The following is a 23,610-nucleotide window of genomic DNA, read 5'->3' as shown; positions in this document are numbered from 1 at the left end:
CTTACGCTTCTTCACACGTGCAACTGGTGCAGAAAACAAGGCTGTTTTTTTTTTTTTTTTTTTTGCTCATCTAGCTCTTGAGAAACCACCAATTCAGACATTTCCATTAGGTCGACAGATACACGCGTTGGCTGGGGAGCACCTACCCATCGCTCGTCAGCAATGGTTTGTACTCATTGCTAACACGTGAATGCTAATTGAGCTTAGCCCATATGGTCCATCGCTCATTAGCAATGGTTTGTACTCATTGCTAACACGTGAACGCTAATTGAGCTTGGCCCATATGGTCCATCGCTAACACGTGAACGCTAATTGAGCTTGGCCCATATGGTCTATCGCTCGTAGCAATGGTTTGTACTCATCACGTGAACGCTAATTGAGCTTGGCCCACACTGGTTCGGTCCCGTCGTTTGAGTTTTTTCTTGTCGTTTTTTCATTAGCGTTCTTCGGAAAAACCTACAGAAAGTTCAAATTTGAAATTTGCTCGAATTCGAATTTGCTCGAATTTGAAAATTTGCTCAAATTCGAAAATTTGCTCGAATTTGAAATTTTCCAAATTCGAATTTGTTCAAATTCGAAAATTGCTCGAATTCAAAAATTGCTCAAACCGAAATTTTGCTCGAATCTGGGAAAAACTGAAAAAGGAAAACAAAAAAAAACGCGAAGAACCAGAAAAATCGAAAAAAAAAACCACAAACGCACAGACCGATACTGCCTTATAACCTCCCTAATAAGCGATAAATAGGTTTTCCCCGTTGACTGCTACGCAGGGGTGTCGTGAGCAACCAAACAGGCCAAAATTTGCTCCCCGTGGCCTGTTTCAAGGTCCTACGACCTACCAATCACGTCCATATAAATGCTCTGTCAAATACAGACTCTGGATAGATGACATTAGATTGCAGCTTCAGGTCAGTACTCTCCTAGGGACACATATAAAGGCACCATTCCATGCCAACTGCGCCAATCAAGAACATTAGTTGACCGGCCGTTAGATACAGACTCTGGATAGATGGCATTCAACCGATTTTCGTCGAGCCGGTACGACATACTTATCCCTCTTTGCATGGTCATCCCTTCTGTTGTCCACCTCTAATTTGATGCGCCTAGCCTCCTTCCCTTCCTTAATCATGTCATCCCCTATGTTGTCCACCTCCAACTTGCTGCTCCTAGCATCCTTCCCTTCCTTAATCATGCATCTCACCCTAGCCTCCTCTTCTACCAGCCAAGCCTCATCACGCACGGCAAATAGCTGCAAAACGGGGTAAGATGTCAGTTGCCGTTCTCTACAAATTAGTGACTTCATATGATTGTAACTCATTTTTTGAACAGTTGTGATATTCAACTCCTGCCTGGTATTCTTTCTGATCCTACAGTGACTTCATGGTCGTTGAATGCTTTTGATATATTCTGAGCTAACCTAGATATTACTGGACCCTCTATGGACACAGTACAACTATCTATCCTAATTTGCAGCTAGCTTAGAAGTGAAATAGATAATAATTTAAGCTGCAGCCTGGAGTTGCCTGTTTTTATTTTGACTAATTAATTTTGATTCTGTAATCTGTATACATGCTAGGAAAACCACAACAGTGAATTAAACATAAAAATAAGAAAAAGGCGAGCTTTGAAGGATACTCCAGTAAGTTATCACACCTGCTCAAATAAATCAATTCCATGTGCACGAGAATGACAGCGTGATCTATAAACATGAAACTTGTTGCGGCGACCATGATTGTATACATCATCAGTAGGGTGCTTAATGTCTTCCATTTCAACTTCACACACAGCGCATTCACCTTCAAAAAGAGGTGAAAAATAGATATGAATAATAGAGGTATACAACATTGCCATAGCTAGCTAGCTAGCATCCACATTTGACTCAAGTCAACCTTATAAACAATCTTCAACAATTGCTTGGAATTTATTTGTCTTTCAAATGTTTGCTTGCTAACTTATTATTAGTTAGTCTCTTTATATAATAGTGCACTACTGCATGCAAAAGCTACCAACTAGAAGTGCACGGACAAGTTTGATAAATTAAAATTGTAAAGCTCAAAAATAAAATACCATTGTGGTCAGGTTTAACCATGCAGAAACAGGTGAGCACATATGCTTCATAATCGCCACTCATACACGTGACTTCAGCAAAATATATATCGTTGTTGGGATCAGCTCCTTTAGTCTTCATGGTCAGATTGAAATGAGAATAAGAGCTATAAATGCAGTCTTTCCCATCAAAACATGAATTGTCACTCACAATATCTTTTAGTTCATATGCACGATCCTAAAATAGTAAGAATAGATAAGTATCAGGGAGTGTAGCATGGATACAATGTCATTTAAGCAACCTGCAAACAAGAAAGGCAAGAGAGAGAGCAGACCCCCAGAAGATCATTGTCCTCGTTGTGTATGTCTAGTAAAGCTTTAAGCAATTCCCATGTTGAGTTACGGGTCGTACAGGAAGCAAAGGCTTCTGCTGAGTGCTTCCTTGTGCCATCATGATACCAGTATAGAGTGTTCCGTATGGCCCTCTCCTCATCAGAAAGGCCATCCATACACCTATTTCAGGTATGGAGTATTGTTAATGACAACATATTTTAAATGGAAAGTGCAGAATATAAATAGAATAACCAATGACAAAGGAGTTGAGTTGATAAGTTTGCAGTCAAGGTACACACAGACATATATGTAGTAATAGGTTTGCATTCAAGGAACACACGGACATATATGTAGTAAAGTTGAGTGACTTTACATCATTTCTCGCTGAACAACGTGATGTGAATCAATAGCTTCCTGGGCTTTCTCTAAGGTCTTAAATGGCCCTCCACGGTCAGGATATGTATGGAAAAACCCCTCCTTGTCAACTCTGACAAAATATTTTATAAAAAGACCAGTGGGCACCAAGGAAGAAACAAATGAAGACGACATGAGAGCCTTGTCAAGCTTCAATGCCAAGGGATCTGGCACCCCAGACCTGAAGTGGAACACAAAAAGGTATGATCTTAATTAGATCAAAAATATGAAATAAGGTGGAACAGACGCAATCGGCTACTTCACGCATGCATTGCAAAATTGGTTCACCCGCTCCAAAACCCAAAAAGTATGATTTTGATTAGATCATAAATAGGAAATAAGGTGGAACAGAAGCAATCTGCTACTTCATGCATGCATTGCAAAATTGGTTCACCCGCTCCAAACCCATTCGAAACCATCAAGCTTAGAACAAAATGAAACCCTAGTCCTAACTAACTATTAGTGGTCCCTCCCTAAGCATTAACTCAAAGAGAAACAACTGACGATTCAAAACAGAGATAGAGAGGTTCATACAATAGAGATTGCAGCAGAGAAGGAGAAACGCTAGTGATGCACGATTTGTCCAGTGTTATAGTGTCAAACAACTCCTTCAAGAGCCTGAAGTAAAAAAGAGGCAAACTGTCATGTAGAAAATCAATATGGTTTCAACAGAGTAAGGAAAGAAGCAACGACAAGGAACATAGATCAAAATAATCTTTTCATCTAAATATCACGATGTGAACTGCTGTTGATGTGCTTGATCTGTCCGTTACAAAACTGGCACAGGAAAGGGAGTAAAGAAAGTTGGGCTAAGTGGTTCAAAATGGGCATTGGATTTCTTTAGTAGCTTAATTGGCAATCTTCTGTCAGTAGTTCATGGAGAAATATTGATATTAGAGTGACCTACACCGTTGGAGACATGCATGAACCCTAGCGCTAGCTATGAACATACCATCCCAAGGGAGAAATTCAAAGAGAAACAACTCACAATTTAGAGAGAGAGAGAGAGAGAGAGAGAGAGAGAGAGGAGAGGTTCATACGGTGTAGGCTGTGGCAGAGAGATGGAAGATGCATCAGTGATGGATGAGTCCGGCACTTTTGTAGTGTCAAGCAACTCCTTGCTCCTGAAACAAAACAGGGAAATTGTCATGCACAAAAAGCAGTCTGGTTTAAAGACAGTAAAGAAAGGACAAGCGGCTTATATGTGAATAATCTTCTCATCTAAATACCACTCTGAGAACTGTTGATGTGCTTGATCAGAATGTTTCACAAATTGCACAGGCAAGAGAGACTAAAGACAGTTTAGGCTAACTAGTTTGACATAGACATCGAGTTTATTTAGTAATTTAAGTGGTTAATGTTCTGTCCGAAGCTTATGGGGAGACATTAATATCAGAGTGTGCAGTAGCTCACTGGAACTACTACTACTATTAGTTTACAAGGCTTGGTGTTGTCAATTAATTTCTCCGTCCTTGCGTGGTGACACCAAGATACTCAATGAAGCTCATGGAGGTGCGGTGGCAGAACTGCCTGTGCTGAGCGTGATGTCAGATTCTTGAAATGTTGATGGCATGCTCAACAAAAGGACAAATCTTTTGAGTGATTTGATGAATGCTGTTAGACAGCTATGCACAGTTTCATTAGAAGCCCATGTCCATTGAGGAATGATGGTAGTTAGCTATGCACAGTTTTACAGCCAGGCATGTACATTCCTAATTTCCACTCTCATTTATATTTTCATTCGAAAATCAAAACAATCAAGCTGAAACCCAAATGAAAGCCTAGCGCTAACTATCAACAGTCCCTCACCAAGCAAAAGATCAAAGAGAAACAACTGGCAATTTAAACATAGAAGAGAGCACAAGAGAGATAGAGAGGTTCATACAAAGGAGACTGCGACAGAGAAGAAGAGGAAGAGGAAGCATTAGTGATTGACGATTCCTCCAATTTTGTAGCCTCAAGCAACTCCTTGCGCCTGAAATAAAATAGAGGGAAATTTACTTTGGCTAGCTATGCACAGTTTTACAGTGAGCGATGTATCTGATCAAGGATCTACTTTGGTCTATAATTTCTGCTCTATTTTTTTTTATGGTTAAGTTGGCGTTACATTGCTATTTGTGGATTACTTGCAGCAAAATTATTACATTGTGGCTTATTCCATTTCATTCACACCATGTGATGATTTCAACGGCACTGGCACACACAGGTCGGATAAAAAGCGCATACCTTTGAGCCATCTCCAGCTTGTGTTCAGCAAAAGCTTTGTCCAGCAGACCAGCCCAGAATTGTGCTGGGGAGGGTCCAGGGTTTGGAGTGGGCGTTTGCTGAGGTGCAGGCGAATCTTCCTGGATGTATTGCGATGGGGATGGTGCAGGGTCTGGAGTGGCCGCTTGTTGATATTCCTTGGTGTATTGCGCTGGGGATGGTCCAGGGCTGGGAGTGGCCTTTTGTTGATCTTCCTCGGGGCGTTTGGAGTCAGATTCATCAACAGTCCTATTCCAATTATGTTTGGTCAGGAGACAATATACATGATAAATTGATCACCAATGCATTCCATGAAAAAAAGTCTCACACGGCGGTGGAGGGTCGCGGCTGTGGTCGGAGCGGAATTCCCTGATGACATCTTCGACGGGTCGTGTCGGCCCGCCATGGTCGGTGAAGAGAACCCCATCCTTATCTTTGTAGACAAGAATTTCATCGCCGTTGGGAAGAGGATAGGGGAACCAAGAGTATCGCTGGTCGCGGCGGTCGCCGCGGTTGCGTTCGGACGACACGCGAGGAGGGGAGTTGCGCTCTGGTTCGTAGTCGCGGCGGCGGCGTCCGGGCGGCATGGGAGGAGGCGGAGGAGGGGAGGAGCGCTGTGGTTTGTCGCGGCGGCGGCGAGGCGCCATGGCGGGGAATGTCCTAGGGCTTGGAGATTTCTTGGCCTTGGGAGGGAAAGGTGCGTTGTTGGGTTTGTGCTTCTGGACTGGACTGAGTGACTGGAATTTTTGTATACTCCTGGTGAAAATAGAGTAAAATAAGGTACTCGGCAGCGGGCAGCCTAGCCTGCCTCCAACACCGTACATATAAATACACATTCTACGGTCACTAAATACGACTGAGAGTCGTATTGACGGTCACTAGTGAGTGTACATCGATGTATCTGCTGATGTGGCGTCTAATTGGTGCTGATGTGGAGTCTAATTGGCCCACCTGTTAGCCACTACCTTTTATAGAAGGACTATTCAGAATCATAAAAACCAAAACGGGCTAAAACACAAAAGTTATATAAAGGGATAAGGTTGCCTCCAGTCAACGCCCTTGTCTCATCCGGCGACGCTCGCCCGACCGCCGGCGTCCCCTCCACCGCACCCGACTCCGGCCACGTCCTCCACGCTGGCCGCAGTACACCATATCGGTAAATAAAGCACGCCGAGGGAGCAGTGTGCCGCGCGGTGCAGGTTTTAGGGCTGGCGACACCAACAGTGTGCTCTCCCGCGCGAGCTCGTGAAACCCAAGCCCGGCCGCGCATCTCCCCGCTGATTCGCGTCTTCCCTAGCTTCTCCTAGCATCTGCGGAGCTCCGTCAACGCCTCCTCTTCTTCCCTGCCGACGGCCGCATCCAGGCCCCAAATCGACAGAATCAAGATCGGCTTCCCCACAGCCGGCCGAAATTCGCCGCGGACCGTGCCATCTTTTCTGACCATGTCGCGAGGAAGACGATGGGAGACGGAGGTGCGACACCGGGCAATCGCCCCGCCAGGAGGTGGACGAAGTGGAGGCGAGGCCCGTCGGAGTAGCGGTATAGGTCCAAACAAACAATGGGATGCCTTTTTTGTTTTTCTGGGGAAAAAGACTCTCTTTGCCCTTTATTAGTGTTGTAAATAAAGGAAAAACAAATATCGTGGGAAACAACACACTAGGAGAAAAAATAACTGGCTGAAATAATACGTATGGGTTACGACTTACGAGGACCTTCCTTCCTCATGATCCAACCCCATCGATATTCATCTTTTTTTTTTTGAGATAAATCGATATTCATCTAAGAAATTGTAAGTTGGTGATAAAAAGAGTTTCTCCCGATTTTCCAATCTCATCTCAAATAAGTAAGCAGCGGAAGGGAAATTAATAAAATACTTCGTCCGTAGACATTCAAAACTATATTTGTCACTGAACGGAAAAAGATGTTGAAAACGAAAGCTAGATCGTATCGGAATAATAATGCAATTGAGGACGTACGGGGAAGGAGGCAGCGACGACATGTTCTGTTCCCAGCGGTTACGATCGACACCACCCGTCGGTCACGCGCATAAGCAAAGGCAAGGCGATTATGTTTGCGATCGCCGAGTCTTGCTGATTATGCTTGCTCCCTACTCCCCCTATGTCTATCACATCCGTCTATACATATATAGCGTGCGCCCGTGCAGTTGGACTTGAAAACGTTCTGATACTAGCGTGTAAAACTAGGAATCCGCCTTCAACGCAGCAGTACCATGTACTGTATGTATGTATCCTAAACGGATTTAACTTCTTTTTCTCCTGCATTATTACTGAGATGTGGTCTTACCTTCGTCAGCGCTACCAGCCTTCTGGGGATTCTCTGTACTTGCCTGTGTTGCGTCAGGAGTATGATCTTCAGCAGGGTGACTTTACTGTTGATGAGTTCTACACCTAGAGTGCGGCGATCTGGCGCCAGCTTGACTCCCTTCGCAGTAGTGTCTTTGGTACTTGCCAGTGTTGCCGGACAGTACGTTCAGATATGGACTGTCAGAGGATCCATGAGTTCCTGTCTAGACTTCGTCCAAAGTTTGAGCCCCGTCGTGCTCAGTTGTTTGCTCGAGATCGTGTTGCTATCTCAAAGGTGTTGACTGAGCTTCGTGCTGAGGAGACTCGTCTGCGTGGTGCTTGACTGCTTGGAACACCCTCTGTTCTTGCTGCTCGAGTTGCCACTACACCTGCACCGCCGCTTCTCCTCACACCACCGCCTACTGCTTCTGGAGGAGCCCGCCCTCCTCGCGGTGGGGGTCGCTCTCGTCCTCCTCGGTTCTGCACTCACTGTTGGCGGCCTGGTCATCTGAGTCTGACTGCTATCAGAAGCAGCGGGGTGTGCCTCCTCGTGCTCCACCTTCAGCGTCTGTCACCACCGGCTTCACTGAGCAGTATATCGCGAGGCTTCAGCATCTCCTTGTCTCCTCTGGCTCTGCTTCGACGGGTACTGCTGCCTCTGCGGACGGTTCCTCTATATAGTCAGGTACATCTTCGTGGGTTCTGGATTCTAGAGCTTCTTTTCACATGTCTCCTGATTCTTCCTCTCTTTCTTCGCTTCGCCCTCTTCCTCTACCTGTCCGTGTTCTCACTGCCGATGGTACTTCTCTTCCTGTTGCTGGTCGTGGCACTCTTTCTACTCCATCCTTTTCCGTTCCTGATGTTTCTCATGTTCCCCGCCTTACCATGGACTTGTTTTGCGCTGCTCAACTTGCTAATTCTGGTTGTCGGGTCATTCTTGATGTTGATTCTTGTTCTGTTCAGGACACTCACACTCGGGCTCTGGTTGGGGCTGGCCCTCGGTGCCTTGACTCCCGGGGACTTTGGGAGCTTGACTGACTTCATGTTCCTTCTTCTACCACCTCACCGACCACACCACGTGTGCTTGTTGCTTCCACTCCCGCCTCCTTTCAGCAGTGGCATCATCGTCTTGGTCATCTTTGTGGCCCTCGCTTGTCGTCTTTACTTCGTCGAGATCTTCTGGGGCCTGTCTCAGGAGATGTCTCGCTTCAGGGTTGTCAGGGCTGTAGGCTTGGTAAAGAGAATCAGTTACCTTATCCTACTAGTGAGTCTGTATCTCAGCGTCCGTTTGATTTAGTCCATTCTGATGTATGGGGTTCGGCTCCCTTTGCTTTCAAGGGGGGCCATCGCTACTATGTTATTTTTATCGATGACTTCTCTCGCCACACTTCGATATATTTTATGACTTCTCGCAGCGAGGTTCTCTCGATATATAAGAGTTTTGTTGTCATGGTTCATACTCAGTTTTCCACGCCTATACGTGTCTTTCGGGCTGATTCTGCTGGTGAGTATATCTCCCAGCTGTTGCGTGGTTTTCTGGCTGAGCAGGGTACTCTTGCCCAGTTCTGCTGCCCTAGCGCCCATGCCCAAAATGGCGTGGCTGAGCGCAAGCATCGTCACCTGCTTGAGACGGCTCGTGCGATGATGATCGCTGCCTCTCATCCTCCTCACTTCTGGGTTGAGGCTGTGTCTATTTCCACCTATCTCATCAACCTTTGGCCTTCCACAGCCTTGCAGGGTGGTATTCGTCTTGAGCATCTTACTGGTCACACTCCTGATTACTCGACCCTTCGTCTTTTTGGTTGCGTTTGCTATGTTCTTCTTGCTCCACGCGAACGCACCAAGTTGACTGCTCAACCTGTGTCTTCCTTGGCTACAACCCTGAGCACAAGGGATATAAGTGTTGGGATCCTATTGGTCGTCGGATGCGCATATCTCGGGATGTCACTTTTGATGAGTCCCGTTCCTTCTACCCTCGTCCCTCCTCCTCTTCCTCCTCGGTGGATGATATCTCTTTTCTCATGTTTCCTGACTCACCTCCTCCTGTGCTTCAGGTCCCTGCTCCGCTGAGTCTCTCACCACCCTCACCTTCCGCACCCACCAGACCACCCTCTCCTTCCTCACCACCTTCCCCATCCTCCACACCTTCCTCTCCCATGTCACCTTTCTCACCTACGGTGGTCCCTCCCTACCCTTTTCACTACTCCCGTCGTCCACGTGAGGATGATGCTGCTCCTCCTGACATGCCCTCCACCTCTGGTGTGATGCCCACCCCGTCCGAGCCGACTCATAATCTTCGTGCTCGTCCTCCTCCTGATCGTTATTCTCCCACTCACTACGGTCTTTCTGTTGTCCTTGAGCCGACCTCTTATCGGGATGCTCTTTCTCATCCCGAATGGCAGCTAGCGATGGCTGAGGAGATTGCTACTCTCGAGCGTACTGGCACCTGGGATGTTGTCACTCCTCCTTCCTCTGTTCGTCCCATCACCTGCAAGTGGGTCTACAAGATTAAGACTCGCTCCGATGGTTCTCTTGAGCGCTACAAGGCTCGTCTTGTCGCTCGCGGCTTTCAGCAGGAGCATGGCCGTGACTATGACGAGACCTTTGCTCTAGTGGCTCACATGACCACTTTTCGTACTCTTCTTGCCGTTGCTTCTGTTCGTTATTGGTCTGTCTCTCAGCTTGATGTGCAGAATGTTTTTTTCTTAAAGGTGAGTTAAGTGAGGAGGTATACATGCAGCCCCCTCCTGGCTACTCTATTCCCGATGGCATGGTATGTCGTCTCCGGCGCTCTCTCTATGGCCTTAAGCAAGCCCCTCGCGCCTTGTTTCAGCGTTTTGCTCTGTGGTGACCTCTGCTGGCTTTGCCCCTAGCGCACATGACCCTGCGCTCTTTGTTCACACATCTTCTCGTAGTCGGACTCTCCTTCTTCTGTATGTCGATGACATGATCATCACAGGTGATGACCTTGAGTACATTGCCTTTGTCAAGGCCCGTCTTCGTGATCAGTTTCTCATGACGGATCTTGGTCCTCTCTGCTACTTTCTTGGGCTTGAGGTTTCCTCTACCTCCGATGGCTTCTATATCTCCCAGGAGAAGTATATCCAGGACCTTCTCACTCGTGCCGCTCTTGTTGATGACCGCAATGTCGAGACTCCTATGGAACTCAATGTCCGCCTCCGTGCCACTGATGGTGATCCTCTCCCGGACCCGACTCGCTATCGTCACCTAGTTGGGAGCCTTGTCTATGTTGCTGTCACTCGTCCTGACATCTCCTACCCGGTCCACATTCTGAGTCAGTTCATGTCTGCTCCCACTAGTGTCCACTATAGTCATCTCCTTCGTGTCCTCTGGTATATTCGTGGCACTATCTCCCGTCGCCTCTTCTTTCCTAGATCCAGCTCCTTACAGCTCCAGACCTACTCAGATGCTACCTGGGCTAGCGATCCAGAGGATCGCAAGTCTCTTTCTGCCTATTGTGTCTTTCTTGGTGGCTCTCTCATTGCTTGGAAGACCAAGAAGCAGGTTGCAGTCTCTCGTTCGAGTGTCGAGGCTGAGTTGCGAGCGATGGCTCTATTGATGGCTGAGGTGACTTGGTTACGCTGGTTACTTGCAGATTTTGGTGTTTATGCTGATGCCCCGACTCCTCTCTTATCGGACAGTACTGGTGCCATCAGCATTGCGCGTGATCCGGTGAAGCATGAGCTCACAAAACACATTGGTGTTGATGCCTTCTATGTACGTCAGGTTGTGCAGGATCAGGTTATGGATCTTCATTATGTGCCCTTCGAGCTACAGCTTGCTGACTTCTTCACGAAGGCCTAGACTAGAGCACATCATGGGTTCTTTCTCTCCAAACTCAGTGTTGTTGATTCACCATGAGTTTGCGGGGGGGGGGGGGGGGGGGTGTGTTAAGACCCTTTTACTGTACATTCCCAGTGTATGAGGGGTTCTCTGCATATTTGTACCACGTACATGTATTGTCCTTTGGCCCAACAGTGAATACTAGTTGCTCATTCACAACAACTGTGTCAAAGTTGATGTTGCGACGGGCAACCTTGGCGCTACTCTTTGCATGCTACTCTTGGCGCTTATACTTTGTCTGGAGCTTCTCATGGAGTTTCTGAGCATTCTCCTTGTATGCTATGGTGTTTGCTTGGATCGCTAGGCTTGCCTTGGACTTATTCTCGATACTTTTAGCCTCCTTGAGCAGCTCTTCACGCATCCCATAAAGTTGGGTTACCTCTTTCACACGATCCAAAGTGATGGGTGTGACCAACAGCTCTCCGTATTTGGTGGGATCATCTCTGACTCCATGTGGGGATCTTAAAGTTCCGGGCGGAAACACATCTTGCTGAGGTGGAAACAGATATGGAGGCGGATATTGCTCCGACCTGGGTCATCCATGGCTATGTCCTCCTTGGGTGCTTCTAGTTCTGGCATCGGGTTGCTCTGGTTGGTAGTGTCTAGATACATCAAAATTTAGACAAATTTGCAACATCTGTTTTGGGATGGAGGGAATACATGATATTTCATATGCATGCTGTTCCTCTTGTAGTTGTGGTTTCTGTGATAGAATCCAGGACAAGCATGACGTAGTTTGATTTTGTGTGGCGTGCACTTGCTAAAGTTTTGGGCTGGTAAGTTGAATCTCATCTACTGAAAACGCCCTCGCGTCGTCCCCTCCAGGTGACGCAGGGGGTGAACCCTAGCCCCCAGCGCCGCCACCCCCTCCCCTCCCTCCCCGCCTCGTCGCCCCTGGAGGCCACCGCCGGCAAAGGCCGTGCTGCGCCTGTGATGGGGGCGGCAGGGATCTGGTCTCGTGGCCCTCCCCGCTACGGGATGGAGGTCAACGCAGCGCTGGGGCCCCTCGCCGCTCCTCCGCGCCGTCTCCGGTGGCCCATGCCTGCTGCGGGCTCCCGGTGCAGCTCCGGCGCCGCCCCATCGTGGTGACGGGCCCCGGCATCGTCTCTGGCCGAAATCGACCGTAGCCGCCGACCCCTGCAGATCAGGCTCCGCCCTCCTGTCGTGGTGGTGGGTGTCTGGCTTGGATTTGCTCGGGATAAACTTCTGGCTCAGGCTGCTGGTCCCTGCGTTGTTGGAGTCAGGCTGGCGGCACGGTTGGCTCTGTGTCGCCTCAGGCACAGTTGGGGCTGTGCCTTGGCTGCCGGGGCAGGGGCTCCGGGCAGTGGTGCGACGCTGCTCCAGGGGTGGGCGGCGCTTGCTGATGCTTGATGGTTGCCAGCCGCGATCGCGCACGGGCGATGCGGTGGTGGCGGTGTTAGCATCCGGCTCTTGTCGCTGCCTCGCCATATGCTTGGTGGGGCGCTGTGCTTCGCCATGGACGGCAGGGGCTGCTCCGGGGCAGCATGGACGGCTTGTACATGCTATGGTTGCTGCGGCAATTTTGGCAGTGCGCGGCTGGTGTCGGCGTTGAGCTTGGCGTAGTTGACCCGGGGTCTAGGTCACTGCGTCCCCTGGGCTGGCAAGACTGGTTGTAGTGTTGCCGGCGGTGCCAGCTCCGTTTCCCACTCTGCGGTCTCATGGTGGTGGCTGGCCTCGGGTTACGGGGGGACATCGGCGAAAGCTGTGCAAGGCCTTGGCCGCTGCGGGTGATGACGATGTCCTCGACGCCGTGTCCCTTCTTGGAGGCATCACCAAATGTCCCTCCTTTTTCGTAGTTGGATCACGCCGCCAGGCTTAACTTGCGTGCTTCTCCGATGGCGCAAAGTTCTCTTCTTTGGCTTTAGGCACACCCTCTCCACCTTCTTTGTGCTTGTCGCCGCCATTGTCTCCGTGGCTACATATACACGGTGTTCGGTCTGGTTTGGGCGGCCTCCTAGATACCCATGGGTGCTTTCCTAGGCCGGCGTCATGCCGCAGGCGATGCCGGTGGTTTCTTCCTTACGCTGTGGGAGCAATGTGTCGTAGGATAAGTGTCAAGGCTGCGTCTTGAGGGGTGGTGGTTGGGCTAGGGCGAAAGCCCGGCAAGGCCTCGGCCGGTGCGGGTGACGGCGACACCCTTGGGCGCCGCTCTCCTCCTTGGAGGCGTCTCCATCAAGTCCTCCCTCTTTAGTATCTCGAGACAGGAAGATAACCACATCCTGATGGTCATGGGTGCGCTTTGCTTAAGCTTGGGAGATCTGTTAGTTCGGGGCAGTTCTCGGCGCCGTGCCCTTGCAACAGAAGACAGAGCTTCCATCGATGGATTCAAGCTCTCTGACTAGTTAGCTAGTGTTTTGTAGCTTGTTTCTCTTCTTCTTTGTTGCTCCTTTTGGTGTATCGTAAGCTGGTAACCCGAGCATTTCGCTGTTTTTTTCTTATCTGTTGTTGCTACCGTTGTACGCCTGGCCGGTTGATGGCTTTGTTAATTCAAAGTCGGCCTTTCGAGCCTTATGTTTAAAAAAAGTTTTAGGCTGGTTGAACATGTTATTCTATTGCTGGCTGAATGTTGTGTAACCTGCTGCAGATTTTCCTGAATAACTTGATATGCCCAAATCCTGATCTCTTCCGTAACCTTGCAGGTTGAGCTTCAAACACATCATAACCAATTAACTACTACACCAGGGGCAAGATCCATACTGACAGAACTGAAGGAAATTCTTTACGGTAGAGTAAAGGTAAATAGCTTGCAATCATCTCCCTGTTCAACAGACAGCTTGCAGCAGTCTGATCATTTCCTTGTTTGATTTTCGTCCTCCAGGGGTGCAAGGATACTATCGGTTTCAATCTTGCCGCGATGGATCATAAAAGTAAGATGCCCCCTTTTTTATGACATTTCAGTGAATCTGGGCCTTAAATTTGAGTTTTGTTGGACATTTTCATGGCCTTTAATTTGGTGGGTTTACATCTTTTCAGGAGTTGTTGGCCATGAGTTCAGGTGCGCCGTTCTGAGACGCCAAGGTGAAGCTGATGGAGATCAGGCAGAAGCAGTCGAAGCGGTCAGATAGGTCGGCCAGCGGAGATGAAAGGAGAAGGAAGAAACAGAAGATGTCACTTGCACAGAGCTGATCCTTGGACTAGTGCAGAGGATGATTTTGATGTTTTTTTTTTTAACTTTGAGCTCAGCTGTTGTAGCATACGCCCACTCTATTATTGCACAGAGGATGATGCAGCACAGAGGAATGACAGATGACGAGTGTAAAATCAGAATGCGTGTTTGCTCCAGAAGCAGGTGTCCATGAATGAATGAATGATATGACGCAGAAGTCCTGGCTGCCTATAATGTGTAACCTTGGGGCAAATACATTTTGACGATGGGTTATGCACGGTCGGGAAACTCTTCATGGTCATATATTTGCACAATCCTGAATCACTGTAAGTTTAAACAGAAAATGAATTTGCATGGTGAAGAAGTTAGAGAGAGACATGAGCTGCCGAGGAAGCTTTCATGGTCAAGTCATGTCAGGATCCCGGTGGATCGCTGGCGAAGAGGATCATCGAAGAAGAAGAAGGATTCAGGAGAAATCGGTAGAAAAACTGATAAATTGCTGGAATGAAACTAAAATAAATTGCAGGAAAATAAAGATAAAATTAGGGTTCATATTCTTAATTGATTGCAACAGGATACAAGGATAGACTTTTATAGACCTAACTACTACAGCATGACAACATATGTAGAATACCGATACTACCCTTACAACTATTAAGCCACTAGAAAACCCACTACTCATACCCATACAGTCCTGACAAGTTTCTTCAGAAACTTTTGTCATTATCAACTATTCTTCAGGATTCCTTCACCATATCAAGGAGGTAGGAATGTAACGAAGATAATATTCATTTCCAATATTTGAAGACAGTTCTCTGTAGGTAGCAGATTCGGTGCATTGTAATCCTTATGGACACCTTGCTGATAGACAAATGCAATTCCAGGGTCCCACTGTAAGTTGGACCTGTTTCCAAATGAAGCTAACGAGCAAGACAAAACAGTAACCATATGCCTCAGCAATTTAGAAGAGTTAAGCATTGTACTGTGGCACATGTACGTTGGCTGTTCTTCGATGTCCAGTCCGTCCAGAGATGCAGTTTTCGTATATAGCCTGCCATATGAATGATGAAGCTCTATGAGAGGTCTAACTGACACTGCCCTGATAATCTTATGTATCCACTCACACGATGTCTGTAGAAATTGGATAAAACTAAGCCCAACGTTCATTCCTGAACAATTAAGCTGTACCTCTCTGAGCTTACTCAAATTATGCAATGTCTCAGCCATTAAAAGGACATCCAGGGGAAGCTTTTGTTTTGTCACGTGTACTGATGTTGCACACCATAGGAAATTAATGATTTGTTCTACTATGACCAGTTGACAGGAACATAGAGAATGCCTAGCTATACACTTGCCTTTAGAATGCGGAACGACTAGAACAAGTACAGTTGCTGTTTTCACTTCTATCCATCCCAAGCAGAAGACATACAGAAGCAAAAATGGATTGCAGCACATGAGTGAATGCTCCAGGATGTGTCACAATACGATGAGTTCCAGTATACGAGTGCAGAATTACCAGAACTCCAGGATCCCAGGGTGTGGTAAGAGACAGAGGGTTGAGACACTCTACTTGATCACCCATGGACTGTAGCCAACTGTTGCATTGCACATTGTTGTTTCTCAGAATGAAAAAATAGCTCAGTATACGAGGATATATAATCTCTGCTGACTGCAACAGGTATTTCACACTATTGCATTCTGTAAGGTGGTTACTGGTTTCATGTATCAGAATCGAGGTCTGCTACACAAAAATGACAAAGTCTGATTTCTTTTGGAGATTTGAATCACTATATCCACACACTTGTTATTTTTATGTAGCTCAAAATACACTTTATTTCCAGTTGAAAGTTTACACGCTTGTGGGATACAATGCTGGCTACATCATGATTTAATTTCAGATTTTTATGAAACTTAAAAACATGATTTTTAAACTTTTTTTAAATCGGTCGTGTCCATGTACACCAAATCTCTGTCCGAGATAAAGAAAAGGAAGTGGTGGGAATCCCTGGAGACTGTGGCGCAGGATCGGGACGTAGGTTGGATTGTACGACGGAGGACTAGCAATGCAACCTCCAAAGGATCAGAATCCTTTTCGGGTATAACTACTTTGAGTAGGAAACATTTCCCTACTTCACTTCCCTAGGTCCACGCACATTGTTGTTGCCTCCCTACGTGCTTCTCGCAATTTGGAATTTGTGTATTGTAACTATTTAAGTTATGGAATAATGAGGAAACATTACCTATGTACATGAGACACCTACCATTCTCCGTGCAAAGCTCTACTCGTCTTGTGAGGAGTCTAAGGACATACCATATCTCAATCTTAGAGTGGCAAGGTTTATGTTGACAATCAGCTTTCAAGTGGAAATTTAAGTGTTCACTACTGATGTTATATTGCAATCTCCATTCTTCTCCAAGCCTTTCTCTAAGATGTTCAGTACTACTTTTTTGATGTAATTTGTTCTTAGGTGAATCCTTTACAGGAAGCGATTTTCTTAATCAAGTTTTTAATATAAGGAACATAATAGTAAAGAACGCTAACCAAATTATTTCCAAAGTTTCATATGCAAATTCATGATCAAGATGTATTAACGACATGCTACTTTCAGTACTTTTTCTAAATCAAGGAGTGTATGTTATACTCCCTCCGTCCATAAAAGATTGTCGGAAATCTATTTAAATTTTGGGAGTGACTATCTAACAGCTGCCTGTTTCTCAATTCGGGAACAGACACTTTTCCTGCACCAATCAACACGTGACAGCTGTCTCCCAAAAACTCAGTCAAATGAAAAAAAGCGTCTGTTTGAGTAAACCAAAAACAGACAGATTTCAGTTCAGCCCAAATAATTTCAGTTCAGCCCAAATAATTTCAGTCCGCTGTGTGACATGTCCAAAAAGGACATGTGCAAAAGCCCACATAACCCAGGACGAAAATTATACATCAACTAAAAAGGGACATGTGCAAAAGCCCAGGAAAAACCTACCCAGCACTAAAGACACAACACAAAAAATCACGTCCAAGCCCAGACAGCTGCCCTGACCTTCTTCTTCGGCAAGAAAAGTACTCACGTGCTGCACATCGCCTCCCACCAACTCCAACCACTCCCTCCCATCGATTACCTACTCCTCCGAGGATCCAGATCGAGAGGATCCCCAAAACCATGGACAGGGAAGAAGAAGAACCACCGGGCAAGAAGAAAGGGACGCAAATTCTTCAAGAAAACTTACTTCCACATGCAGATCCGCTGCACTACAAGGTATGTTGCCTATTCCTTCAACACCTGGATCACAAAAAAAAATCACTGATCAAAACAAAAGGGTGGAATCTGTCAAACATTTTGGTTTATAATCCAAAAATTTCTGCACTTGAATACCTGCATTAGGAAACTCACAGTGCACATTGTGCCAGTTATGCCCTTAACAGGGATCCATTGGAAAATCTTTGACAAAATGCAAACAGGTTTAGCAGAACTACATCTGGATCCTCGGAGGAGTAGGTAAAATGCAAACCTTGGGAAACTACAGGGATTTAGTTTAGCAGAACTATGTGAGGTTTCATGTTGACAGAAAAGAGACAAAACGAGAGAAATCATGTCATCTAATAGAGATGTACCTTGAGGAGGAGTGAAGCAGCTGTGTCGTTGGCGCCTGATTCATATCGGACGGAGAAACTCAATTAGTGTAGTTCCCTGAAAAACAACACGCTTTAAAAATAATTCACATACTCAAAGAACACTTGAAAAATTAGTACCTGGAAACTACCCCGAACAGAGACAGACTCGAAATGGTAGAAAAGTTCAGATTTACGATAGCGAAAAAGCATCGGATAGCAAAGTACCGTGCAATAAAGCCAAACCCATGAAAACAGGTTGCTAACATGTGGAATGACGATAACCTAATATGACCTTAGGTCCAACAGTACCTGGTAAGTAAGGGAAAATACATGGGTTAGAAAAAGCAATACAGGGTGTCAGGGAATTCAGAGACATAAGACATATACAGAGACAAAGACATAAACAAAGACCGAGAGAATCGGAGAAAGAGCTACCTTGATGAGGACCGGAACATATCCTGTTAGCGCCTGATTCGTGCAGCAGCTGGAGTGGCGCATGGACGGAGACGAGCAACTGCGGCTGTAGGTCGGATAGGATCCGGCAGGGAATGTATTTCATGGCGGACGGTGGTGAGTGGCTACGGCTGTGGGTTGGAGTGGTTCTGGTCAGCGAGGAAATACATGGGTTAAAAACATAATGCAAAACTGACAAAACTGTGAGGCACTGAAGAAACAAAAACTAAACTGAGAAATGAGGTGAGAGAGAGAGAGCTACCTTGAGGACCATTGCAGCAACAGGAGTGGTGCCCTGACGGAGATGACCACTGCTGAAATAGGAGACAATACTGAGAGATTGAGAGATTCACAAGCTACTGATGTAAGCAGTTGATTCATGAAAAAGACAGAGAAAAAGAGATGCTTAGCGTCAAGTCTATCTGTTATGATTCATAACAACATTGAGATGAGTAGATGAGGACTTATGTACTAATCGAACATGACAATGAGGAAAAATAGATAAATGGATGGACTTGACAATGAGAAAAAATAGATAAAATATTACTGACAATATGATACTACACTAGGTTCTTGACTCCAGAGTGTGCTGGCTCGATGGTTCTGAAAAACTACAGGAAAGATATCAGGAATTGAAACAGCCAAGTTAACTGAACTTATTAACAATCTTAAACTAGCCATGAGCGACGATGCCACTGCTCAATGAGAGAAACTGAGTAGCTGACGAAATAAGAGAACAAAACAGATTGACTAATGAGATTGATAAGCACCCTGCCATGCCGCATCACATAGAAAGAGACATAAGCACCCTGCCATGTCGCATCACATAGAAAGAGACATAAGCACAGAGAGAGGGGGAGAGCACTGGAGAGAGAGAGAGAGCTACCTTGAGGAGGATTATAGCGGCTGAAGTGGTGACATGACGGAGACGAGTGACTGCGGCTGTAGGTTGGGGTAGATCCGATCGGCGAGGAATACAAGGGGTCCGGGAATGCATACTGAGAGATTGAAACAATGAAATTATCAAAAGAATGATTTACTAAAATGCATAAAAATTAAAGGAAAACAAATCTACTGACTGAACAACTAAAGGCTGAAACTAAAAGAATGCCGCTGCTCTGACTGAGAAACAAATCTAAGGAACTAAAAAAATGCCGCTGCTCAAACTGAGAAACACAAAAACATAGGTACTTGAAGAAGTGATACTGAAAAGACAACATAGACTAAAAACTGAGGAACACCAAGATTTAGGCAGCCTTCGCCTCTCTGCTAAAAGAATGCTGCTGCTAAAACTGAGGGACTGAGAAACATATAAACTTGAAAAGCTGAAATTGAAAACAAACAGTAACTTGTGACTGCAAACTGAGAAACTGAAAGAATGCCGCTCTAAATTAAGAAATAGAAATTGATACTGAATAAAGAAACTAAGCTAATGACTGAAACAAAGAAAGACTGAATAAAATAAAAATGAGATAGACTGAAAACTGAGGGACCGAGAGAAACCCGTTGCTCAGAATGAGTAACTGAGAATCTGAGAAACAAAACGAAGATGAAAAACTGAGAAACTATCGAGATAGTTGACTGTAGAAAATAAAAATGAGGAACTGAATGACTGACATACTGAAGAACTCAAGAAATTCAAACTGAATTTCTTAACTGAGAAAAGAAATGCATACTGAAAAACTGAGGCAATGATGAATGACTGACAAACTTAAGAAATAAGGTATACTGAAAAACTCAAGAAATTCAAACTGGATTTCTAAACTGAGAACTTAGAAAAGAAATGCTAACTGAAAAACTGAGGCAATGATGGGAATACAAACTGAGAGATTGAAAAATTAAGAAAAAACACTTATAACTGATGGACCGAAATACTGAAAACTCAATTAGTGAGCAAGTTTAACTGAGAGATACAGAAAACTGAGGAGCTGAGGCAATGATGGAAATGCAGACTGAGAGATTGAAAACTGAACAAGTACTGATGGCTGAAAACTGAATACATGGAAATGATGGGAAACTGAATAACATACACTCAGAATATGAGAATCTGAGATTGGAAGCTCAAAAAATAAGGTTCAATGAATTTCTGAACTAAAACAATGACTGATAGTATCTATTTTTGCAGGACATAAGTGCAGGCAGCGCGATGACACATGTTCATGATGAATTTGATGAATCAATATTCTTCAAGGTAAATGATGTTTACATACAAAAAGTTTGAATATGACTTTTATTAATAAAATGAACGATAATGTTTCCATAACACATCTGATCAATTCTTGCAGGAAGACTTTTCATACATGGCTTTACTAAATGGAGATATCGACATGAACTGCTCATCATCTAATATAAATATAAAGGTAAGAAAAAATACATACAAAAATTATTAAAGAATTATTATGTATAAAACATCTTTTTCAAACAGACAAAAATATTCTATCATGTAAACTACACTATGCTTAACAGATATTACTGCAGGATAAAACAATAGTGGATGGTGAAGGACAATCTACAAGTTCGACATACAAAAACAATACAAACAAAGAGGACCATGAACAAAATCCATGGAACTCAAGTTTATTTGATGACATGCAACTCGATGAGGTAAAAAATTACTATGAATGTTCAAAATCATATATAATACAGTATTGGTGCCATAAAATTTACACATACAAAAAATAGCATATAAATTCTTCATTTATTTCATAGGTTGTTGATGAAGATGAGCAACAAGAAGAAACACATAAACAAGACTTTGACCATACATGGAATCTGGATGGGAAGAACAGTAACAATGTTGAAGATGGTGATGCAGGGGAAAGACAACCTGGCAGAGCAGCTGCAAATGGTGAAGAAAAAAACAAAAACATAACTGAGGAAGATGTGGATATATTCTTACAAAATGAACAGCAAGGGGCAGACCAGGACAATGACCAGCAAAATGAAGCAGGATCTTCAACAAGAAATGAATATGTAATGCAAGTGAAAGGGATGGAATTTCAATCAAGAGAGGAAGCTCAGAACTTCTTGAACGTGTATTCATATGCTGTTGGCTTCTCGATAGCTGTGGTGTCAGTGTACCGTACAACTAGCAAAAAAAGGAAAAATGAGATCACAAGGGCGACTCTCAAGTGCAATAAACATGGACACAACACAGATGCTGAAAATGAACAAGTCATGGCGCAGAGACAAACAACAGTATTTGTCAGAACTGATTGCAAAGTAGAGATTGTCATAAATGAGAAAGGCGGTATTTGGAAGATAACAAACCTAATCCTTGAGCACAATCACCCGCTTGAGCCAGGAGGTAGGTTCTTCCGGTCACATGCCTACATGACAAAGGAGGAGAAATCGATAATAAGAACGATGAAACTATGTAACATACCTACAAGAAACATAGTCTCTATGGATCAACAAACGCAAGGTGTGTAACTATGGATCAACTGTGACCAGAGAATTAAAGCACAATGATCTAATGGAAGTTCTATCCTGGTTCAACAACAAACAAGCTCAAGAACCTGGGTTTTACTACTCTATGGATTTAGATGGAGAAAACAAGGTTACAAGCATATTTTGGTCAGATGCAAGAGCAAGACAGTACTATGATCTATACGGAGATTGCATATGTTTCGACACCACTTTCTTGACAAACAAGTACAACTTACCATTCGCACCAGTTGTTGGCATATCGCCACATGGAAAGACTTATTTGTTTGCTTGTGCATTCATCAAAAATGAACAAGCAACAACATTTGAATGGTTGTTCAGACAATTTCTGAAAGCAATGGGTGGAAAACCTCCACAATCAGTAATGACTGATCAGTGTAGGTCCATGGGCAGTGCAATTAAATTAGTTTTTCCAAATGCAACACACAGACATTGCTTGTTCCATGTGAAGAAGAATTGTGATGACAAAAATGGACCAACATTTGCAGAAAATGAAGGATTGTATGAAGAAATGCAGGACATTATAGATAACTCGTTGACTGAAGAGGAATTTGAAACACTATGGCCACAAATGATTGAGAAGTACAATGTTGGAGGAGTCAAAATCTTTGAGGACATGTGGACAAATAGAAAGAAGTTTGTGCCAGTATACTTCAAAACTAAATTTTTCCCATTTATCCAAACAACAGCTAGAAGTGAAGCGACAAATGCTTTGTTCAAGAAAGGAGTTGGTGCACAGTTTAGCATGACAAGTTTCCTGAGAGAATATCAACGGATAATGGATACAATACATGCAAATGAAGATGAATTGGACCACAAGGTTGCAAATAAGAAGGTAGAACCAACAAACTTCTTGACGAAGTACTATATAGAAAGACAAGCTCATGACCTGTACAACTTGGCAATATTCAGAAAATTTCAACACACACTCAAGGATGTGACAAGGTTAAATGTCCGAGAGCACAAAAGAGATGAAGTTTTTGTCGTATTCCAGGCAAAGAACTGTGCAATAAAAGAGCACCGCCATAGAAATTTCATAGTGCTAGTAAATTTGAAGAATGAGGAATACTCATGTGTGTGCTGCAAATTTGAAAAGGATGGCATCCTCTGCTGTCATATTCTGAAAGTTATGCTGCACCTTGAAGTAGAGAAGATTCCAGAGAAATACATTATTGAAAGGTGGCGAAAAAAGAGCCAAAAATTAAACTACAAACTCCCTGCGCCACAAGAAATGGACAATGATAGTCTAAGGTACAGCTTATTGAGAAGAATATTGACACAGACGGCTTCAAAAGGATCTAAAAGCAGAGAAAAGTACCAATATTTGATACAAGAAGCAAAAAAGAATAGAAGAACACATGGACGCAATGGACAGAGTAAAGGAAAACACCGGGGAAACACAAGCAACAGATCAGCCAACATCAACAAGAACAGTTTCAAACTTGTTCAATGCATCTTTGCATGATGGTTCAAGTGCAACCATTGATATTCATGACCCTGATAAAGCTCACACGAGAGGACGTCCAAGGATGCTAACAATAAAGGAGAAGATAAAGCAAAACAAATTTTACAAGTGCTCACACTGTGGAAGTGATAAACACACTTTGAAAAATTGTACAAACAAGCATCTTGAATTCAATTTGCCAAAAACAAAGAGGAACAGGAAATCAAAAGCTAAAGGTGCAGGTAAACATATAGTACTACCGAGATCTTGCATCTTAAAAACCATATTACCATGCTAGTTTCAAAAAAACTTATTATGTTTG

At 44.6% G+C, this 23,610-nt stretch overlaps 1 protein-coding gene across 1 annotated transcript; it reads right to left on the bottom strand.

The window, feature by feature from the left end:
• Positions 1 to 717: 717 nt before the first annotated feature.
• LOC127296735 (uncharacterized) lies at positions 718 to 5,739 on the bottom strand. Its single transcript, XM_051326935.2, has 10 exons — positions 5,368 to 5,739; positions 5,020 to 5,286; positions 4,679 to 4,768; positions 3,834 to 3,917; positions 3,328 to 3,411; positions 2,753 to 2,974; positions 2,382 to 2,559; positions 2,068 to 2,284; positions 1,654 to 1,796; positions 718 to 1,249 (listed from the first exon to the last, which is right to left on the bottom strand). Exons 1-10 carry the CDS (start codon positions 5,682 to 5,684, stop codon positions 989 to 991), a joined length of 1,863 nt encoding a protein of 620 aa, XP_051182895.1. The 5' UTR covers positions 5,685 to 5,739; the 3' UTR covers positions 718 to 988.
• Between the last annotated feature and the right edge of the window lie 17,871 nt (positions 5,740 to 23,610).

This window comes from Lolium perenne, chromosome 4, assembly GCF_019359855.2.
Source record: "Lolium perenne isolate Kyuss_39 chromosome 4, Kyuss_2.0, whole genome shotgun sequence".
NCBI lineage: Eukaryota > Viridiplantae > Streptophyta > Magnoliopsida > Poales > Poaceae > Lolium > Lolium perenne.
This window is presented reverse-complemented; position numbering and strand designations above follow the sequence as displayed.

What these genes read in the sequence shown, in the direction of transcription:
- LOC127296735 (XM_051326935.2), bottom strand. Translation starts at nt 5,684, where the DNA reads ATGGCGCCTCGCCGCCGCCGCGACAAACCACAGCGCTCCTCCCCTCCT. An exon ending in TCTCTGCTGCAATCTCTATT is followed by an intron (nt 2,975 to 3,327) that starts GTATGAACCTCT and finishes GTTCCACTTCAG; the next exon opens with GTCTGGGGTGCCAGATCCCT. An exon ending in AGGACAATGATCTTCTGGGG is followed by an intron (nt 2,285 to 2,381) that starts GTCTGCTCTCTC and finishes TTACTATTTTAG; the next exon opens with GATCGTGCATATGAACTAAA.